At 33.7% G+C, this 18,241-nt stretch overlaps 1 protein-coding gene across 3 annotated transcripts in view; it reads right to left on the reverse strand.

The window, feature by feature from the left end:
* RAP1GDS1 (Rap1 GTPase-GDP dissociation stimulator 1) overlaps nt 1–18,241 on the reverse strand; it is a 169,276-nt gene that overhangs the window by 123,231 nt on the left and 27,804 nt on the right. For all 3 annotated transcript variants that reach the window (XM_015063560.3, XM_015063558.3, XM_015063557.3), the window contains exon 2: nt 17,454–17,561. In XM_015063560.3, the coding sequence (XP_014919046.1) occupies nt 17,454–17,561 (108 nt within the window). The remainder of the gene's footprint in view (nt 1–17,453; nt 17,562–18,241) is intronic.

The raw sequence follows: 18,241 nt of genomic DNA on the forward strand, positions 1-18,241 counted from the left end.
TTAATATTATAATTTAATGAAAGGTATTCCTTGCCCAATGGATGCATACATTTTTGAAAGAATAAGCAGAATTATAGAATATGAAATGCTAGATAAAGTTTTCAATGTAAAAAATGTTATGTATAATACTGTTAAAAATCCCATGCTTTAATCAGGTGGTAAATCAGTAAGGTTTTAAAAAGTTAAAAAAAAAAAAAAAAGTGGTTAATGAGGTTAATGAACCAAAAGCATCAGCATGCATACTATTAGTCAATCACGGCACAACACAGTATAAAGTAGTTCATTCTGTTTCAGATAAAGTAACTACTTCTAGTGTCTTCTAAAACAAACAAAAACCAATTCAATCAACAAATGACAAACTGATATTTTTTAAACACTGAAGTAAGTACGAAAGTCAGATCATGCCTTTAGTTCATTTTATGATTATTTCCTTTTGATTTGACAGAACTACTTTTACTTTCTTAAGGTCAGCAAATATATGTACTCCACCAGACACTGAACATACCTCTACTACAGCACTTATGAAAAATTATAATTTTACATTTACTTATCAGTCTCTATCACAGAATAATAAGCTTCTGAGGGCAAGGACTAAATTTCTGCCATTATCAGGAGACATCACAGTATTTGCAACTTACTAAATAAAACTCAGTGCTGAATATACGAATGAATGAGACCTGAAGATGAGGAGTGCAGTCAAAGTATGATATGACTGCACATGATGTTCCACATCTAACTTTAAACTAAATAGTTAATGTTTAACCAAAGCAGTATGAAATACCATGGCAGTATGAACTTAACTATATTTGAATACTCTACAAATATTCTAATAGGTCCATCTACATTCAATACATGGACTTTTTTTTTTTTTTTACTCTAGCCATGAATAACTGATATGCCAAATCACAAATGTCACACAGTGTTCTCTACCACTGCTCCAACAGCCCTGTATAACTACAGAGGAAAAAAAATTACTTCTGTTTTACCTAAATGTGCTAGCTTTCTTAAATCTCAAAGAGTTATACAATGCATTGGGTTTTTTTGTTTAAGTGGTAGTGAAACAGCTGAAATTACCAAGTGAATTATCTGTCAACAGTAGGCACTGAATACGATTAGCTTCTATTAAGAAATATAGAGAATAAAGATTTGTTGTATATAGCCCATTACATGAATATTATGCTAGAAAATCATACCTAAACTCTACCTTACTAAAAACACAAAATATTCATATTTCCTTAGTTGTTAGTGATTTTCAAATATGGTATATAATACCTTGGCCTTCATCAAGATCTTATTGTACAGCAAACAAAAAATAATGTAGTGTCTTATATTCATATAAAAAGATACATTATTGATTTACCATGCATTTCTTCAACTAGAATCACTCCATTTTAATGTGCTTCTAAAAAGTATTTCTTAATTTAGGATCTTTTCCATTTCCTGGCTCTTCTTCCCTTACTTTGACTATCTCAGGCAGAGTTATTAATCTTTTACTCTATTTTGTCTTTAATGTTATGACTATTTTTCCAATTTAACAATTTTGCTGTTGGTCATTAATATTCACATATATTCCTAACTCAAAAAAAATGAAAGTTGCAGTTAATAATAAATGAGTCACAATGAAAAATAAAACTACTTTGCTTTTATTTATTAACTTGGTATAAAACATATTCCCATGGTGTGATATCTCTTTCAGTTTTAACATAATGGAAAAACTATAATTTTATGTGAAGATTTACATGAAATCAAACTTCAAAAAAGGGGAAGAATTAACTTTAATTACCTACTTTTCTGGCTAGTGTTAGAAACTTTTAAAATAGTCTCTAGTGGGGCTCCTGGGTGACTAAGTCGGTTAAGCATGCAACTTCAGCTCAGGTCATGATCTCACGGTTCATGAGTTTGAGCCCTGCATAGGTCTCTGTGCTGACAGTTTGGAGCCTGGAGCCTGCTTCAGCTTCTGTCTCTCTCTCTCTCTCTGCCTCTCCCTTGCTAGCGTGCTCTCTCTCTCTCTTAAAAATGAAAATAAAACATTAAAAAAAAATAGTCTTTAAGGCTAAGTATTTAAAACACTTTCAATTTATAAAATAACTTATATGTATACTTCATTATTTCAGTAAATCTTAAACTACCAAATTCACATGACATTAAAAACTCACTAAGAGGTATCTATATAAAAGTACATTAAAGTAAGAAAAATCAGAAGCAATCAAGTTCACACTTTCAGTGTTGAATAATATAAACATAAACTGGCAAAAAAATGAGTATCTAAATTTATAGCTATAGCACAATTCAAAAGCTTGTATGATGTAACTTTGTGAACAGTTTTCTTGTACTAAAAGTAATGCTTTACCTGATATTATCAATCAACAAGAGAAAGAATAAAAACCGTATGATCATTTCAATAGATGTAGAAAAAAGCATTTGACAAAGTACAATATCCATTCGTGATAAAAATACTCAACAGGATAGGTCTAGAAGGAACACACCTCAACATAATAAGGGCCATATATGAAAAACCGACAGCAAACATCATATTCAACGGGGAAAAATTGAGGGCTTTTCCCCTAAGGTCAGGAACAAGACCAGGATTCCACTCTTACCACTTTTATTCAACATAGTACTGGAACTCCTAGCCACAGCAATCAGACAACATAAATAAATTGGTAAGGAAGAAGTAAAACTTTCACTATTTCCAGATGACATGATACTATATATAGAAAACCCTAAAGTCACCACCAAAAAACTACTAGAACTAATAAATGAATTCAGTAAAGTTTCAGGATACAAAAATCAACGTACAGATATCTGTTGCATCCTATACACTAATAATAAATCAGGAGAAAATGAAATTTAGAAAATCCCATTTAGGGATGCCTGGGTGGCTCAGCTGGTTAAGTATCCAACTCTTAATTTCAGCTTAGGTCATGATCTCACAGTTCATGAATTCGAGCCCCATATCAGGCTCTGCACTGACGTTGCTGAGCCTGCTTGGGATTGTCTCTCTTTCTCTCCCTCTCCTTCTCTCTCTGCCCATCCCCTACTCATTCTCTTTCTCTCTCTCTCAAAAAATAAAAATCAATCCATTTACAATTACACCAAAAACAGTAAAATACCTAGGAATAAACTTAACCAAAAGAGATGAAAGACTTTTACTCTGAAAACTGTAAAACACTGATGAAAGACATTCAAGACAATGCAAAAAAAATGGGAACACATTCCATGCTCATGGACTGGAATAACAAATATTGTTAAAACAAATATTGTTAAAAACAAAAATTGTTAAAATTTACTGCAATCCCTATCAAAACACCTACAGGCTTTTTCATGAAAAAAGAACAATCTTTAAATTTGTATGGAACCACAAAAGACCTTGATTACCAAAGCAATCTTAAAACAAAAACAAAAACAAAAACAAAAAAAAAAACTGGAGGTAGGACAACTCCAGACTTCAAGTTATATTACAAAGCTGTAGTAATTGGGGTGCCTAGGTGGCTCAGTCGGTTAAGCCTCTGACTTTGCCTCAGGTCATGACCTCGTGATTTGTGGATGCGAGCTCTGTGCTAACAGCTCAACTCCTGGACACTGCTTCGGATTCTGTGTCTCCCTCTCTCTTTCTGCCCCTCCCCCACTCATGCGTGCTCATGCGTGTGTGCTCTCTCTCTCTCAAAAATAAACACTGAAAAGAACTTTTTTTAAAAGCTGTAGTAATCAAACCAGTATGGTACTGGCACAAAAACAAGCACACAGCTCAACAGAACTGAATAAAAAACCCAGAAATAAACCCACGATCATATGGTCAATTAATCTTTGACAAAGGAAGAAAGAATATCAAAGTGAAAAAGAAGTCTCTTCAACAAATGGTGTTGGGAAAACTGGACAGCTACATGCAAACGAATTAAACTGGACTATTTTCTTTCACCATACACAAAAACCCTCAAAAGACCTAAATGTGAGACCTCAAACCATAAAAATCTTAGAAGACAGCATAGGCAGTATTTTCTCTGACACTGGTTGTAGATATATTTTTCTAGATATGCTTCCTGTGGCAAGGGATGTAAAAGCAAAAATAAACTAATGGAACTACATTAAATAAAAAGCTTCTGCACAATAAAAGAAACAACATTCTAAAAGACAATGTATAGAATGGGAGAAGACACTAACAAATGACATATGTGATAAAGGGTTAGTATCCAAAATATATAAAGAACTTATACAACTTAATATACCCGAAACAAATAATCCAATTAAAAATGGGGAGAACCCACCAACAGACATTTCTCCAAAAAAGACATACAAAAGGCCAACAGACACATGAAAAGATGCTCAACATCACTCATCAGCAAGGAAATGCAAATCAAAAGTGCAATGAGATATTACCTCATCTGTCAGAATGGCTAAAATAAAAAACACAAGAAACAGCAAGTGTTGGCAAAGAAGTGGAGAAAAAGAAACCTTCGTAAGCTGTTGGTGCGAAAGCAAACTGGTGCAGGCACTGTGGAAAACAATATGGAGGATCCTCAAAAAGTTAAAAATAGAACTTCTCTATAATCCAATAATTGCACTACTGGACATTTATCCAAAAAATACAAAAACACTAATTCAAAGGGATACATGCACCCTGATGTTTATAGTAGCATTATTTATAATAGCCAAACTTTGGAAGCAGCCCAAGTGTCCATTGAAAGATGAATGGATAAAGAAGATGTGATTGATATATATATATAAATATATATATATATATATATCATGTGATTTATATATATATATATATCATGTGATATATATATATATATATATATATATATATATATATATACACCATCAAAAGAATGAAATCTTACTTTTCAGTGACATGGATGGAACTAGAGAATATTATGCTAAGTGAAATAAGTCAGAGAAAGACAAATACCATATTATTTCATTCATATGTGGAATTTAAGAAACAAAACAGTGAACAAAGGAAAGAGAGAGAGACAGACTGAGATTAAGAAACAGACTATAGAGAACAAACTATATAGAGAACAAACTGATGGTTACCAGAGAGGAGGTGGTTGGGGAAATGGGTGGAATAGGTGATGGGGATTAAAGAATACACTTATCATGATGAGCACTGAGTAATAAATAGAAATGCTGAATCACTAGACTGTATACCTGAAACTAATATCACACTGTATGTTGATTATATGGAAATTAAAATTTTTAAACTTAATTAAAAAATTGTATGACACCCCTACAAAAAGAAAAAAAAAGTAATGCTTTACTGACTGTACTTCTGAAAACTTTGAGGGCTATATAGTACTAAATTGAGAAGTTTCCTAGAATGTTTATCAGACCATTTAATAATTACTCATTCTACAATACACAATTCATACTGTTAATTTTAATTATTCTTCAGGTACTAATTCTTATTAGGTAAGTATTTGTCCCTGAATATGCAAAGGAAAATATAAATCATACTGAACCTTACTGGTATACTAAATGGCCTTCAATCTGAAATTGTAAAGCTATGTTGTCCTTCCCATTCTTAAGAAAAACTTCCTCTAGTAATAATTCTCCCAACAAATAATTTTATCATAAACGTTATAATATTAAAAATAATATTTTTAGTGTTAATTGATTAAGCTAAAGGTTTATGCTTTAAAGGTAAACTCCTCTTGATTTAAAAAATTCATTAAGACTATTTTTTTAATATGAAAGAAAACTTTTACATTAAATCAAGAGGTATTATACTGAATGATGAGGCATTAAAAGGGCTGCCATTAACAGCAAAAATTAAAGTAAGATACTATCCATATAATTGTTATTTACTGTTTTGCTGGTATTTCAAGCTAACACAGTAAGTCATCTAGAATTACAAGGGAAAGAGGAAGCAAAAATGTGACTGTGCAGATGTTCTGATTGCAAAATCAAAAAGAACTAGTTGAAGTTTTATTTTAACTACTAGGGTTTAGAAGGTAGCTGAATACAAATAAAAATATAAAAATCAATACAGATTTAAAATTTTTCTCCAACAATAACCACTTAGAAGTTATAATGGCAAAAATTCCATTTGCTATAACAACCAAAAAATGTAAAATAATACGCATACTTAAAATGAGGTATGTATGGAAAGCATATGTACCAAACTACATCTCACTGAGACACAAAAAAACTTAAATAAAAGAAGATATAATCTGTGTTCTTAGATTGTTACAGGAATATGACAATGCAAATTTCCAAAATTTCTGTTATATACTAAACCCATGAAAATAAAAATTTTTGACAGATTTATAGAGAAATTTCCTCCATAAAGCTAATATAATTAAAATAGCATGGCTACAACACAATAATAGACAAACAGATTAATGGCGTAGAATAAAACTCCAAAATTGGCCCAATTACATTAAATTAAGTAGTTATTATATGATAAAAGGACCATCGTCAACCAATAGGGAGACTAAACAACACAGAGTATTGGGGAAAAGTGAGTGTCTAGAAAAAAATAAAATTAGATCATCACCTTATACCATATATCAAAATAAGTCATAAACACAATTCTATCAATTAATTATACTATGTATATTTTATTAAAAAGTTTCCATTAGGAAAATGATTAAATGTTTATTATTTCACAAACTCTCTCATTTATAGAATTGAAGGAGTACATAATGGTGAAACTTTAATCTTTGTTTCAAATGGGTACTCAGGAAATCTGAATTACCAGAGGTAAAAGTGAAAATATTTAAACCATGTAAGGAAGGTTGCTAGAGGAAACACAACCACCATGGACTATGGTACTATGGAGGTAAAAGGTATGATACTGCCCATACATTTAATATCAGCTTCAAACATTTATAATCACAGTAAAGACACTGAATACAGATTAATCAATCTATTACTTTGTGCTATTTTCCTTTAAATATTAACTATACCCTTCTGTTGAGAATTTCCATTAAATATCAACTATACCTTTCTGTTAGGAATGTATTAATTCATTTCTAATTCACTGTATCAGTCAAAAGTCCAATCTATATACCTCATATTCTTTAACACATTCAGAACATATTGGGATAGTGCTTAATTGATCAGAGAAGCCAGTTACACAAAACAATGAGCAAAGTTGGGAAAAAGAGAGAGAGGCAAACCAAGACAAACTCTTAAGTCTAGAGAACAAACTGATGGTTCCCAAAGGGGAGGTGAGTGGGGGATGGGTTAAACAAGTGATAGGGATTAAGCAGGGCACTGGTGATGAGCACCAGGTGTTGTATGGAAGTGTTGAATCAGTATATTGTACACCTGAAACTACTATTACACTATGTTAACTAACTGGAATTTAAATAAAAACTTTAAAAAAAAAAAAAAAAGAAGAAGAAGCCAAGTGTGCCTGGGTGGCTCAGTTGGTTAAGCATCTGACTTCGGCTCAGGTCATTCATAATCTCGTGGTCTGTGAGTTTGAGCCCCACATCTGGCTCTGTGCTGATAGCTCGGCGCCTGGAGCCTGCTTCAAATTCTGTGTCTCCTCTCTCTGTGCCCCTCCCCCAGCCTGCACTCCATCTCTCTCTTTTTCTTTCTCTCTCTCTGTCTCAAAAATAAACATTAAAAAAAAAACTTTTTAAATAAAAAATAAAAAATAAAATAAAAAATAATAAAATAATAAAATAATAAAAAAAATAAATAAAAGAAGCCAGTTACATCAATCAAGCATATAACCACAGGAAACCCACAGTAGCTGTCCAGGCAGAGTTACATGCAACCCTGTTCTGTTGAAAAAGAATGTCAAAAAAACAGAGCAGCACAAACCCCATCACTTTTCCCTCAACAATAACTTAAAAGTGTACTCCTTAGTGATAGTAAGTCAGCACTGGTACTATGAATATTGAGGACAGATCCTTTTAAGTATATATTTGGCATATAGCATCATTTCTCTTACATATTTTACTCTCTGTTAGGAACAGAAGAAGTTTTTCAAATTTAGCAAACTTAAGAAGCAAAATGGTAACATTTATAGCTAATGTTAGAAAACCAGGTCTTTTGCCAATGTTTTAATCACAAAGTACAAATACCAATGGAAGCTTATCTCCTTCTGGAGAATGCACAAAACAAGTGCTTTTATTGCTCCTTATGAAGTACAGCTTAAAAGCACCTCAAAAGGCAAACAGCGTCCAGTATCATAGTTATACTTTGCTTCTGTAACTAATCTCATGGCCTGTGACAGATTTCAAGACGGTCTTTCTCATTCCTCCAATCAGATTCAAGCCTTTCTGCAAACTCCTGGATACAAATATATTTGGATATACACCATCCTCTTCTTTCTGCTTTTGACTAAGTGCACAGAACATATCTTGGAACCAATATGCTACCTCTTCCTTAGAATGTGACCCTTGACTAATGAACTTAAGTTCATTATTTTAAATGTCTTCTTACAAATGTCCTCTCCTACACTGAATAACCCAATTGTATTTTATTGATGATGTTGCATTTTCCATCATATCACACTGGGCAGCCCAACTCTTAAACCCACTTTAATCAGCCACCAGCCACCATTCAAGAAACAATGGCTTATAGAAATCAAGTATTTGTAAATATCTTAAAAATTTTTTTAAATGAGATTCAAGTAGATGGAACTAGAGAGTATTATGCTACATAAGTCAGAGAAAGACAAATATATGATTTCACTCATGGAATTTAAGAAACAAAACAGATGAACATAGGGGAAGGGAAGGAAAAATAAGATAAAAACAGAGAGGGAGGCAAACTATAAGAGACCCTTAAATACAGAGAACAAATTGAGGGTTGCTACTGGAGGGAATGTGGGGGGTGGGGGGCCCTAAATGGATGAATGGCATTAAAGAGGGCACTTGTTTGAATGAGCCCTGCGTGTTTTATGTAAGTGATGAATCACTAGGATCTATTCCTGAAACTAATACTGCATTGTACATTAACTAACCTGAATTTAATAAACTTTTAAAAAATGAGATTCAATATATAAGCAATATTTTAAAAACTGTTAATAAGGTTTTGTTTATTCTATTTTACTTTATTTATTTTGGTACTAAGTCTTTGAAATCTACAGTGTGCCTAAATTCAGACTAGCCTCATTTCAAATGTTCAATAGCCATGTCAGTGAAGGAATACGGGACAGCATGAGTTTAGAGGATTCCTATGGAAGACTAAAGAGTATAGTGTTCCCTGGGTTTTTCCACATTTAACTGTTTTGTTGTTGTTTTTAATAGCCTTGATACTGAGCAGCTTACCTCAATATAAAATACTTATTCCTTGAATTTTTTTTTAAATACTGTTTCATTATTGAATTGCTTTTATATTGCAATATATTGCTAAGAAGTCTGATGACAATCTGATTTTCTTTCCTTTTTAAATACTTGACCTTTTTGAATGTAGGTCCTAAGGATTTTTTCTTTGTACTTATTTTTACTTTTAAAGTAAAAGTTTTTGGGGAGCCTGGCTGGTTCAGTCTGTAGAGCATGCAACTCTTAATCTTTGGATTTTAAGTTTGTGCACACATTGGGTGTAGAGATGACATTTTAAAAAAAATCTTTAAAAAATAAAGTAAAAATTTTACTAGACTAACTCTCTGAGTTGACCATTACAGGTCAATTTTTGCAAGTACATGGCTGGCTCTTACACATCATGTAGATTGTGGTCTTTATTTCAGAAAAGTTCATAGTTTTAAATATTAGCTCTGTTTCAGTGTTTTTTTTTTTTTTTTCCCTTTAGGGCTTCAATTGTGTGTATGTTGGATCTTTCTGCCTACTTACATATCTATCATTTTCCCTCTGATCCTTTATTTTGTCTTCATTCTTTTGCCTATTTTCTTCAAAGCCCCTTAATTTTCAGTCACCTCTATTCTTTCCTGGTATCTTATAATCTAGTTTTAATTACTAACATGATTCTTTTTCAGGGTGCCTGGGTGGCTCAGTCAGTTAAGCTTCTCACCTCGGCTCAGTCATGATCTCAGTTTGTGGGTTTGAGCCCTGTGCTGGGCTCTGTGCTGACAGCTCAGAGCCTGGAGCCTGCAATGGATTCTGTCTCCTTCTCTCTCTGCCCCTCCCCTGCTCACTCTCAAAAATAAATAAACATTAAAAAAAAAGTTTTTAAATGATTCTTTTTCTTCAATCAGTCTTCTAGTTAACTCTTATTTCACATCATCCTGGTATTTATCCAATTTTATTCCAAGTATCTGAAATTCTTACTTGAGGATTTGTTTTCATATATGCAAAGACTTAAAGATATTTAATATAGGTCATGGTGTTCTGTTACTGATAACTGCTTTATGGTTTGCTTAGGAAGAAAACTTTTAATAGCTAAAATGTTGGTTCTTATTTTCTGCTTTATTCATTATAGCAATTTGTATGTTTATCACCTACAATTTCAAATTCTGTATATACAAGCAATAAATATGTATGCAATAAGGGTAAGATCTGGGATCAACATCTAGGTTTCTAGTTCAAAAGCTCCCTCTTCTGAACTTAAACCAAAGGGGATTATTAGTGTGTCTTCTAATTTTATGGTTTTCTTACTTGTACAGAACACTTAATTTCCCTATTTTGCTTCCTTCTTTCCATCCACCACCAAGTCTGCAAGGCAGAATAAGCTCATCCTCAAAAGTGGCACTCACTTGATCTGTTACCTAGGGTCCTGTTTTTAAGTTCTTCCTTTTGATATCTCAATAGCAAATATTCTAATCAAATCTAAGACCAGATCTTAGTATTTTCTCAGGCTAGGACTTTTTCTTCCTAAAGGCAATTTTAAATATGTACTATCACCCTTGGGGTCCTGGTTCAACCAATTTTCCTTTCATCTTTTCCATGCAGTTTCTGCAGTCTCAATGAACTCTATCATGGCTCTGATGCTGAGTAGGCTAGATTTTGATATTTATTTCTCTCCCTAATAATTTGAAGGTTTTAGTCTAACTTCTAGTTATGCTTAAGACATAAGTTATGTTAATTGGTTTTACTTGATCTCTTTGTTGGAATGCTTCCTGGAGTGTCCAGCCCTGGACAGTGTATGACTCCTTTTTAATATAGTAGTCCTCTCAAGTGTAGGACACATAACAAGCTTTTAAAACACACACAAGACAGAAACTTAGCCAAAATGACAAGATGGAGGAATTCTTCCCAAAAGAAAGATCAAGGAGAAATCACAGCCAGAAAATTGCTCAGAACAGATATAAACAATATATCTGAACAAGACTTTAGAACAGCCATAAGACTAATAGCTGGGCTTGAGAAAGGCATAGAAGACACAAGAGAAACCCTTGCTGCAGAGACCAAAGACCTAAAAACTATTCAGTTTTTTCTATAACTGAGATGCAAAATAAACTAGGTACAGTGACAGTGAGGAATGAAGAAGCAGAGGAGAGAATAGGTGAAATAGAAGATAAAATTATGGAAAATAATGAAGCTAAAAAAAAAAAAAGAGGGAAAGGAAATTACTAGATCACAAGAGGAGAATTAGAGAGCTAAGAGATTCCAAAAAATGAAACAATATCCACATCATAGGGGTCCCAGAAGAAGAGTGAGAAAAAGGGGCAGGAGGTTTATTTGAACAAATTATAGCTGAGAACTTCCCTAGACTGGGGAAGGAAACAGGCATCCAAGTCTAAGAGGCACAGAGAACTCCCTTCAAAATCAACAGAAACAGGTCAACACCACAACATATCATAGTGAAACTGGCAAAATACACAGATAAAGAGAGAATTCTGATAGCAGCTAGGGACAAACGGGCCTTAACCTACAAGGGTAGCCACATAAGGGTAGCAGCAGACCTGTCCACTGAAACCTGGCAGGCCAGAAGAGAGTAGCAGGAAATATACAACGTGCTGAATAGGAAAAACATGCAGCCAAGAATCCTTTATCCAGTGAGGCTGTCATCCAGACTAGAAGAAGAGACAAAGACTTTCCCAGACAAACAAAAACTAAAGGAGTTTGTGGCCACTAAACCAGCCACGCAAAAAATTCTAAGGGGGACTCTCTGAGTGGAAAGCAGTAAAGACTACAAAGGACTGGAGAACATCACCAGAAACAGGAAATCTTCAGATAACAGTATGGCACTAAATTCATATATTTACCTGATATCTTTGTTGATCTGTATGAGTTTTTAGAGAATGTGTGGAAACTTCTGACTTAGGTCACTTGCTCCCACCATTCTATGGCAATCCAGGAGTCTCAATTCATCCAGTACTGTCAATGTCTTTTTGGTGGACCATTTTCTCTACTTTAGTCTCCTCTATTCCACAATGCTATCTTTATTTAGTAAAAACTGAACTTTGATAATCTATGATTAGCACCACTAATAAGCCCTTATGGATTATAACTACAAGAATCACATAAAAGAAAACTATGTAAATGAGGTAAACAACATAACAAATTTGGCTCACAAAAGAAATATATTGCTTCTGTGGTACATCGTATGCTTCTGTGGTACATTAAAAAAAATTGAAATCCAGATATTACTATGAAAGAAGTAAAATAATTTTTTGTTTCTACTAAATTTGCAGTAATCTTTCATGGTCAGTGATTTCAGATTTAACATGGCTATTGAAAACCATTTGATAACAAGTTTCAAAGTCCCTTAGGAAATAATTTTCTTACCCAAAAGTAAGCCAATTCAGAAATATTAAAGGGCGCCTGGATGGCTCAGTCGGTCAGTTAAGCGTCTGCCTTTGGCTTAAGTCATGATCTCACAATTCCTGAGTTCAAGCCCCACATCAGGCTCCCTACTGTCCGCACAGAGGCCGCTTCAGAGCCTCTGTCCCGCTCTCTCTGCTCCTCCCCAACTTGCGCTCCCTCTCAAAAATAAATTTAAAAAAGGAAACATTAAAGGTATGAAACAGACTAAAAGCAAATGACAACAGCAAGTTCTGTTAGAAAAGACTCAGAGTAATCTACATTAGCAGTTTGTATACATAATCTGGTATGCTTAGGATTATAGCCTAGAAGGGAGCCAAAAATCAAAATAAAGAATAAAAAAAAGAACAAGGGCTAAGAAATATCCTAAGACAAGTAGAGGAATACGATATAAAGTTAGGAATGTGGAACTATATACTAAATACATTTTTCTTTAAAGACAAGTAAACTGGTGTTCTCTCACAGGGTTGTTCTACAGAAAATCAACGTTTATGTGACTCTTATATGAAGTCAGGCAATTAACTAAACAAAGTTAGAGTATAAAGATACATGATTCAATGAGACAGAGGAAAACAGCCTAATCCTTTAGAACAAGAATTTAAGGCTGTGTTGGTGATCATGCTGGCATTGTTTTGTGGTTCCCTCAGCAACAGAACATGGTCCCCACGCTCTTACAATGGAATAGAATTTTTTACCATGAATGGACTGTTAATTTTTTTTTGTCTTTGGACCTTTGATTTATGCTAGTAGTTTGTCTGACAAGGTGATTTAGATATCATACTCTCTAAGGACAATTCCTGTCCTAATGTTTAGGGATGAAAATGTGGCCTATTGTTTTAAATTTTCAAATAAGCATGAAATAGAGTAAGCATACTACAATAAGCATTTACAGAGAATCTTCTATTCTCTGAATCAAAAGAGACAAGAGTAAACAGAATCTGATATCTTAGTGGGTGGCCTTCAAATATTTACTAAAAACATTTTATGTTTTTATTTTTTTCTAAGTTTATTTATTTATTTATTCTGAGAGAAAGAGTGCACACACATGCAAGCAGGGGAGGAGCACAGAGAGAGAGGGAGAGAGAGAGAAGTAGGCTCCACACTGTCAGTGCAGAGGCAGACACTGGGCTCGAACTCATGAAAATGTGACTTGAGCTGAAATCAAGATTTGGAAACTCAACTGACTGAGCCACCCAGGCGCCCCTAAAAACATTTTAAAATTGAGATCTGAAGTATTTATGAGGAAATAATTGCTTCTATTATTAATTTAGATCAGAGATTTACACAAAATACTTAAAATGTTTTCCATAAAACCTGGTCAGTATTAAAATGTTCTAACTCATGCCTCTTAAGATTCTGGTGTGTGCGTGTATGTGTATATATGTATACTTTCATATATATATATGTATATGTATATATATATATATACACACATATATATATGCGTATATATATATACATATACATATATATATAAAACGTTACTCCAAAAATTTAAGAAAGAAAATCACTCTGAAGTCATACATCAAAGCAAATATTCTAATTTCAGATTATGATTTTTGATGGGCAATTCAAATATACTAAATTCCCACAGTGTAAAAATTTTAAAAAGCATAATTTCTTTCCTTTCAGATTTGTCCTTTCCAATGACAGGTTAGTAGATTGTAAAATAAAAATTTAAGTTCAGATTTTATTAACACACATTACCATCTTGTACAGAATGGAGAAATCATTGTTTCTTGATCAGGTGCAATTCTGGTACAAAGAGGGATATTTTTAGCTAAAACACCTGGCACTAAGGAAGAATTATGACACCAGAAGGTCTCTCCAAAAAAAAAAAAAAAAAAAAAAAAGCCAGTACAGATTCACTTAAGTTAAATGTTTTATAATTTTACCTTGAAGAGGATGAAAGTAACAATGGATCAATCACTTCAAGGAAGAACAACTGTAGAAAATAAAGATCTTAGCAATTTTTTTTTTTTTACTTTTTCTTGTTTAAAAGCTACATGCTAATTTAAAAAAAATACATCAATACCTATAAAATAATCCATTTGTCTGTAATTCAAGGGAAAAAAAGTTTATATATCATTCCCCTCTTTAGTAATATAATTTGAACCTATTTTAAAGAAAAAGCAAAAATTCAAGACACAATATTAAAACCTAGCTTTTGGAAACAAGTTTGTACTCTATACTATACTCAGCAAAAAGCCACACTTTACTCAGAATATAATTTTTTTATTTGGTAGTTCAAAATAAATCCAAACTAAGAGTTCAAATCCAAATGCTAAATTCTGTCAGAGCAAGGGAAGTAACCTTATAGTGTCTATTCCTTTTCCTTTACATGGTGATGATAATCTGTCTTCATGGGACTATAGGAAAGATTAAATAACAGATATAGTCCCAAGTCCAGTGTTGAATACACAGGAGGCACTCAATCAATGACAGATATCACTCTTAAGTCATAGACTGAACATTTCCATGAACTCTGTCTTCCTGTGTCAAATTCTTTAGTGTCAATAGTCTTAGAGGTAAGGACACATGAATTTTGTTACAGAGTCTTAAAAAGACATATTCCTTTGCTCCCTTCTTGGGGAGTCAAGAGTTAAACTGGTAGCATTTGTTGGTTTATTAACACCTTGTGGCTATTTGGCCTTAACACCATAATATACAATTTCAAGGCTATTTTCAATCAGTGGGTTCAACGAGTAAGTCTACAATGGATCTGAAATTTAATCCAACAATTATATACTTGTATCCCTTAAATCTATTCTTCAAAAAGTTATAAACTTTTGCTTCCTTTTTTCATTTCTCTAATTCAACTTCACTTCTCTGTCATTAGTCTTTCCAGGACAGGACTTAACAACCCTCTACATATAACCAAGAACACTGCCTCCATATCCTTCAGTTCCTGAACAAATGGTCCATCTAGAAAATTCTTTCATCAAACAGGAAAAAAAAAAAGGCCACCGAAAACAAGAGTATAATAAAACAACTCTTCCCAAAAAAATGAGCTTGAGATATTCAATTTATTTAGGCTTAATCACATGATTATGTAAATCTGCCTATACAGGCATGTTTAAAAATCAGGTTCTTTCTAGTCCTCTAGACCTATGCTATCCAAAAGAATTTTCTGTCATCGTGGAGATGGCTTATATGTGTGATCTTCAATAAAGTAATCACTAGCCAAATATGGCTATTGAAAAGTAAGACTAAGGAAATTACTTTTAAATTATTAAATTTAAATAGCCACATATATCTACTACAATGGACGGCACAGCCTCAGACACCCTGCTTTTCTGTTGTTTCTCTTTACCATGGTGAACCTTGCTCCTATTGAACTCCTTGTTTCAAACCCTTTCTCTGTTATCTCTAAGATTAAATAGCTGGACAGAGTTACAATCTCAAAAGCAAAGAGAACTACTAAAAAAGAATTTTCCAAGCTAGCTTTAAAATGTGCTTTTCGAGGAGCACCTGGTTGGCTCAGTCGGTTGAGTGTTTGACTTCAGCTCAGGTTCGTGAGTTCAAGACCCACATCTCGCTCTGTGTGGACAGTGGGGTGCCTGCTTGAGATTCTCTCTTCCCCCTTCTCTCTCTGCCCCTCCCCCCTTTTAAAATAAACAAACATTTAAAAAATGTGCTTTTTGATGGAGAGTACTGCAATCATCTTAGATTTTCTAAGCACAGTACACTAAAAAATAAAGTAAAAAAGAAATAATACAAACATCTCTGAGTGTTTGAAATTAAAACTCTAACACTACATACTTTCTCCTGAATTCTTTGACAGCTACATAATTAGTCCTAGAATAAGATAATGGTGTAATTAAAAACTAGTACAGCACAAGCCATAGCAGGACAAAGAATTAAGGGACCAGATAAAAATCATTCTGTACCTGTTTTCTGTGATACTACAAAAATTAATGAATGGAAATATGATGGATCAAGTGCAACAATACATTAGCCAATGAAGAGCTGTATAATTTTTATCCCTGTTATTATTTACCACAGCATCAAAGATCAAGTCTTACTTCAGGTTTAAGGGATTTTTGGATGACTTATGGCTCTTTCCAATTAAATCTAAGCATAAACATTATTTTACGTTATTTTAAAATAAAATTATTAAAAAGTTGACTTTTATTAAAAAGGAACCACCTGAATGGCTCAGTTATCGAGCATCCTACTCTTGATTTCGGCTCAGGTCATAATCTCAAGGTTTCGTGAGTTCGAGCCCTGTATCAGCCTTGGCACTGACAGTATAGAGCCTGCTTGGGATTCTCTCTCCCTCTCTCTCTGCCCCTTCCCTGCTCATACTCTCTCTCTTTCTCTTTCTCTCTCTCTCTCAAAATAATAAATAATAATAATAATAACAATAAAATAAAAATAAAAAGGTGACCATAGGATCTCAGAAAAAATTTTTACGTGTTTTAAGCTCCCCTCTGCTTCTCCTCCCCAGTCTCCCCACAAATGCACAGAAGTCTTGTTCAAAGAACAAAGGTAGGTGTTAAGAAGAAAAAACAACTATGTTGCTTATCTGTTAGGAATGAAATAATGGTCTCTCTCTGGGGCTGATATTAATGTCATCACCACCAATCAATTCCTCCTTTCTTCTGCCTATCAAGTTGGCTTTCAGTACTTTGAGAGTGGCGGGGGGGGGGGGGTGGGTGGGGGGGTAGGTGGGGGGAATATGTGAAACAACCCCAGTATTCTGGGATAGGATTCAAAAGAACTCAAGTTATGTGAATGCAAGTTATGTGCTAAACTACATACCAATTTCTGAATGACTGCTGATTTGACTTTTTTGTTTGGCATTCGAAACATAATGAAACTTACTATTTTGGGCCAGGGCTTGAAGCAGACAATCCAAGCATCCTTCTAAACTATCCTCAGTTCTGTCAACAGCTGTTATCTTCAACTTCTTCAAGGTATCACTGAGATTATCTGCGTATAGAAAAAAAGAGAAATCAGAAATCTCACTAACATATGATCATCATGTTTCATGACAGTTATCACTAACAGGCAACAGGCCCTCATTATTGTGAATTAACTCCCACATACATTACAAAATGGCAATCGACTGTACTATTACAAATTTTTTAAATCAAATGTACCCATTTAACTTGGATATGAAATATTCAATCTGTATCCATTAAGATACCAGGAATATTCAGGAATAATACAGGTTATCACAGAACATTTTCCTCGGGATTCTTATTCCATAGTTAGCTTGTTCGGGAAACCAGCCATGATTAATTGAAAAAAAACTGAACATCCACAAAAAAATTATATAGCTTTGCAAATAATATCTTGTTTCATTTTTGGCTTCCTCTGCTATATTTTAAAGACATAAAATGAAAATGAAGGTTTAGAAAAGTTTCAAATAACGTGACTTAGGAGTGCCTGGGTGGCTCAGTCGGTTAAGCGTCCAACTTCAGCTCAGGCCATGATATCCCAGTACGCGGGTTTGAGCACTGCACTGGGTTCTTTGCTGACAGCTCAGAGCCTGGAGCCTGCTTCAGATTCTGTGTCTCCCTTACTCTGTACCCCTCTCCCACTCACGTTCTCTTTCTCTCTCAAAAATAAACAAACATTTAAAAAAATGTGACTTAAAATAATACAAA

The sequence above is a fragment of the Acinonyx jubatus genome, chromosome B1 (genome assembly GCF_027475565.1).
Source record: "Acinonyx jubatus isolate Ajub_Pintada_27869175 chromosome B1, VMU_Ajub_asm_v1.0, whole genome shotgun sequence".
Classification (NCBI taxonomy): Eukaryota; Metazoa; Chordata; class Mammalia; order Carnivora; family Felidae; genus Acinonyx; species Acinonyx jubatus.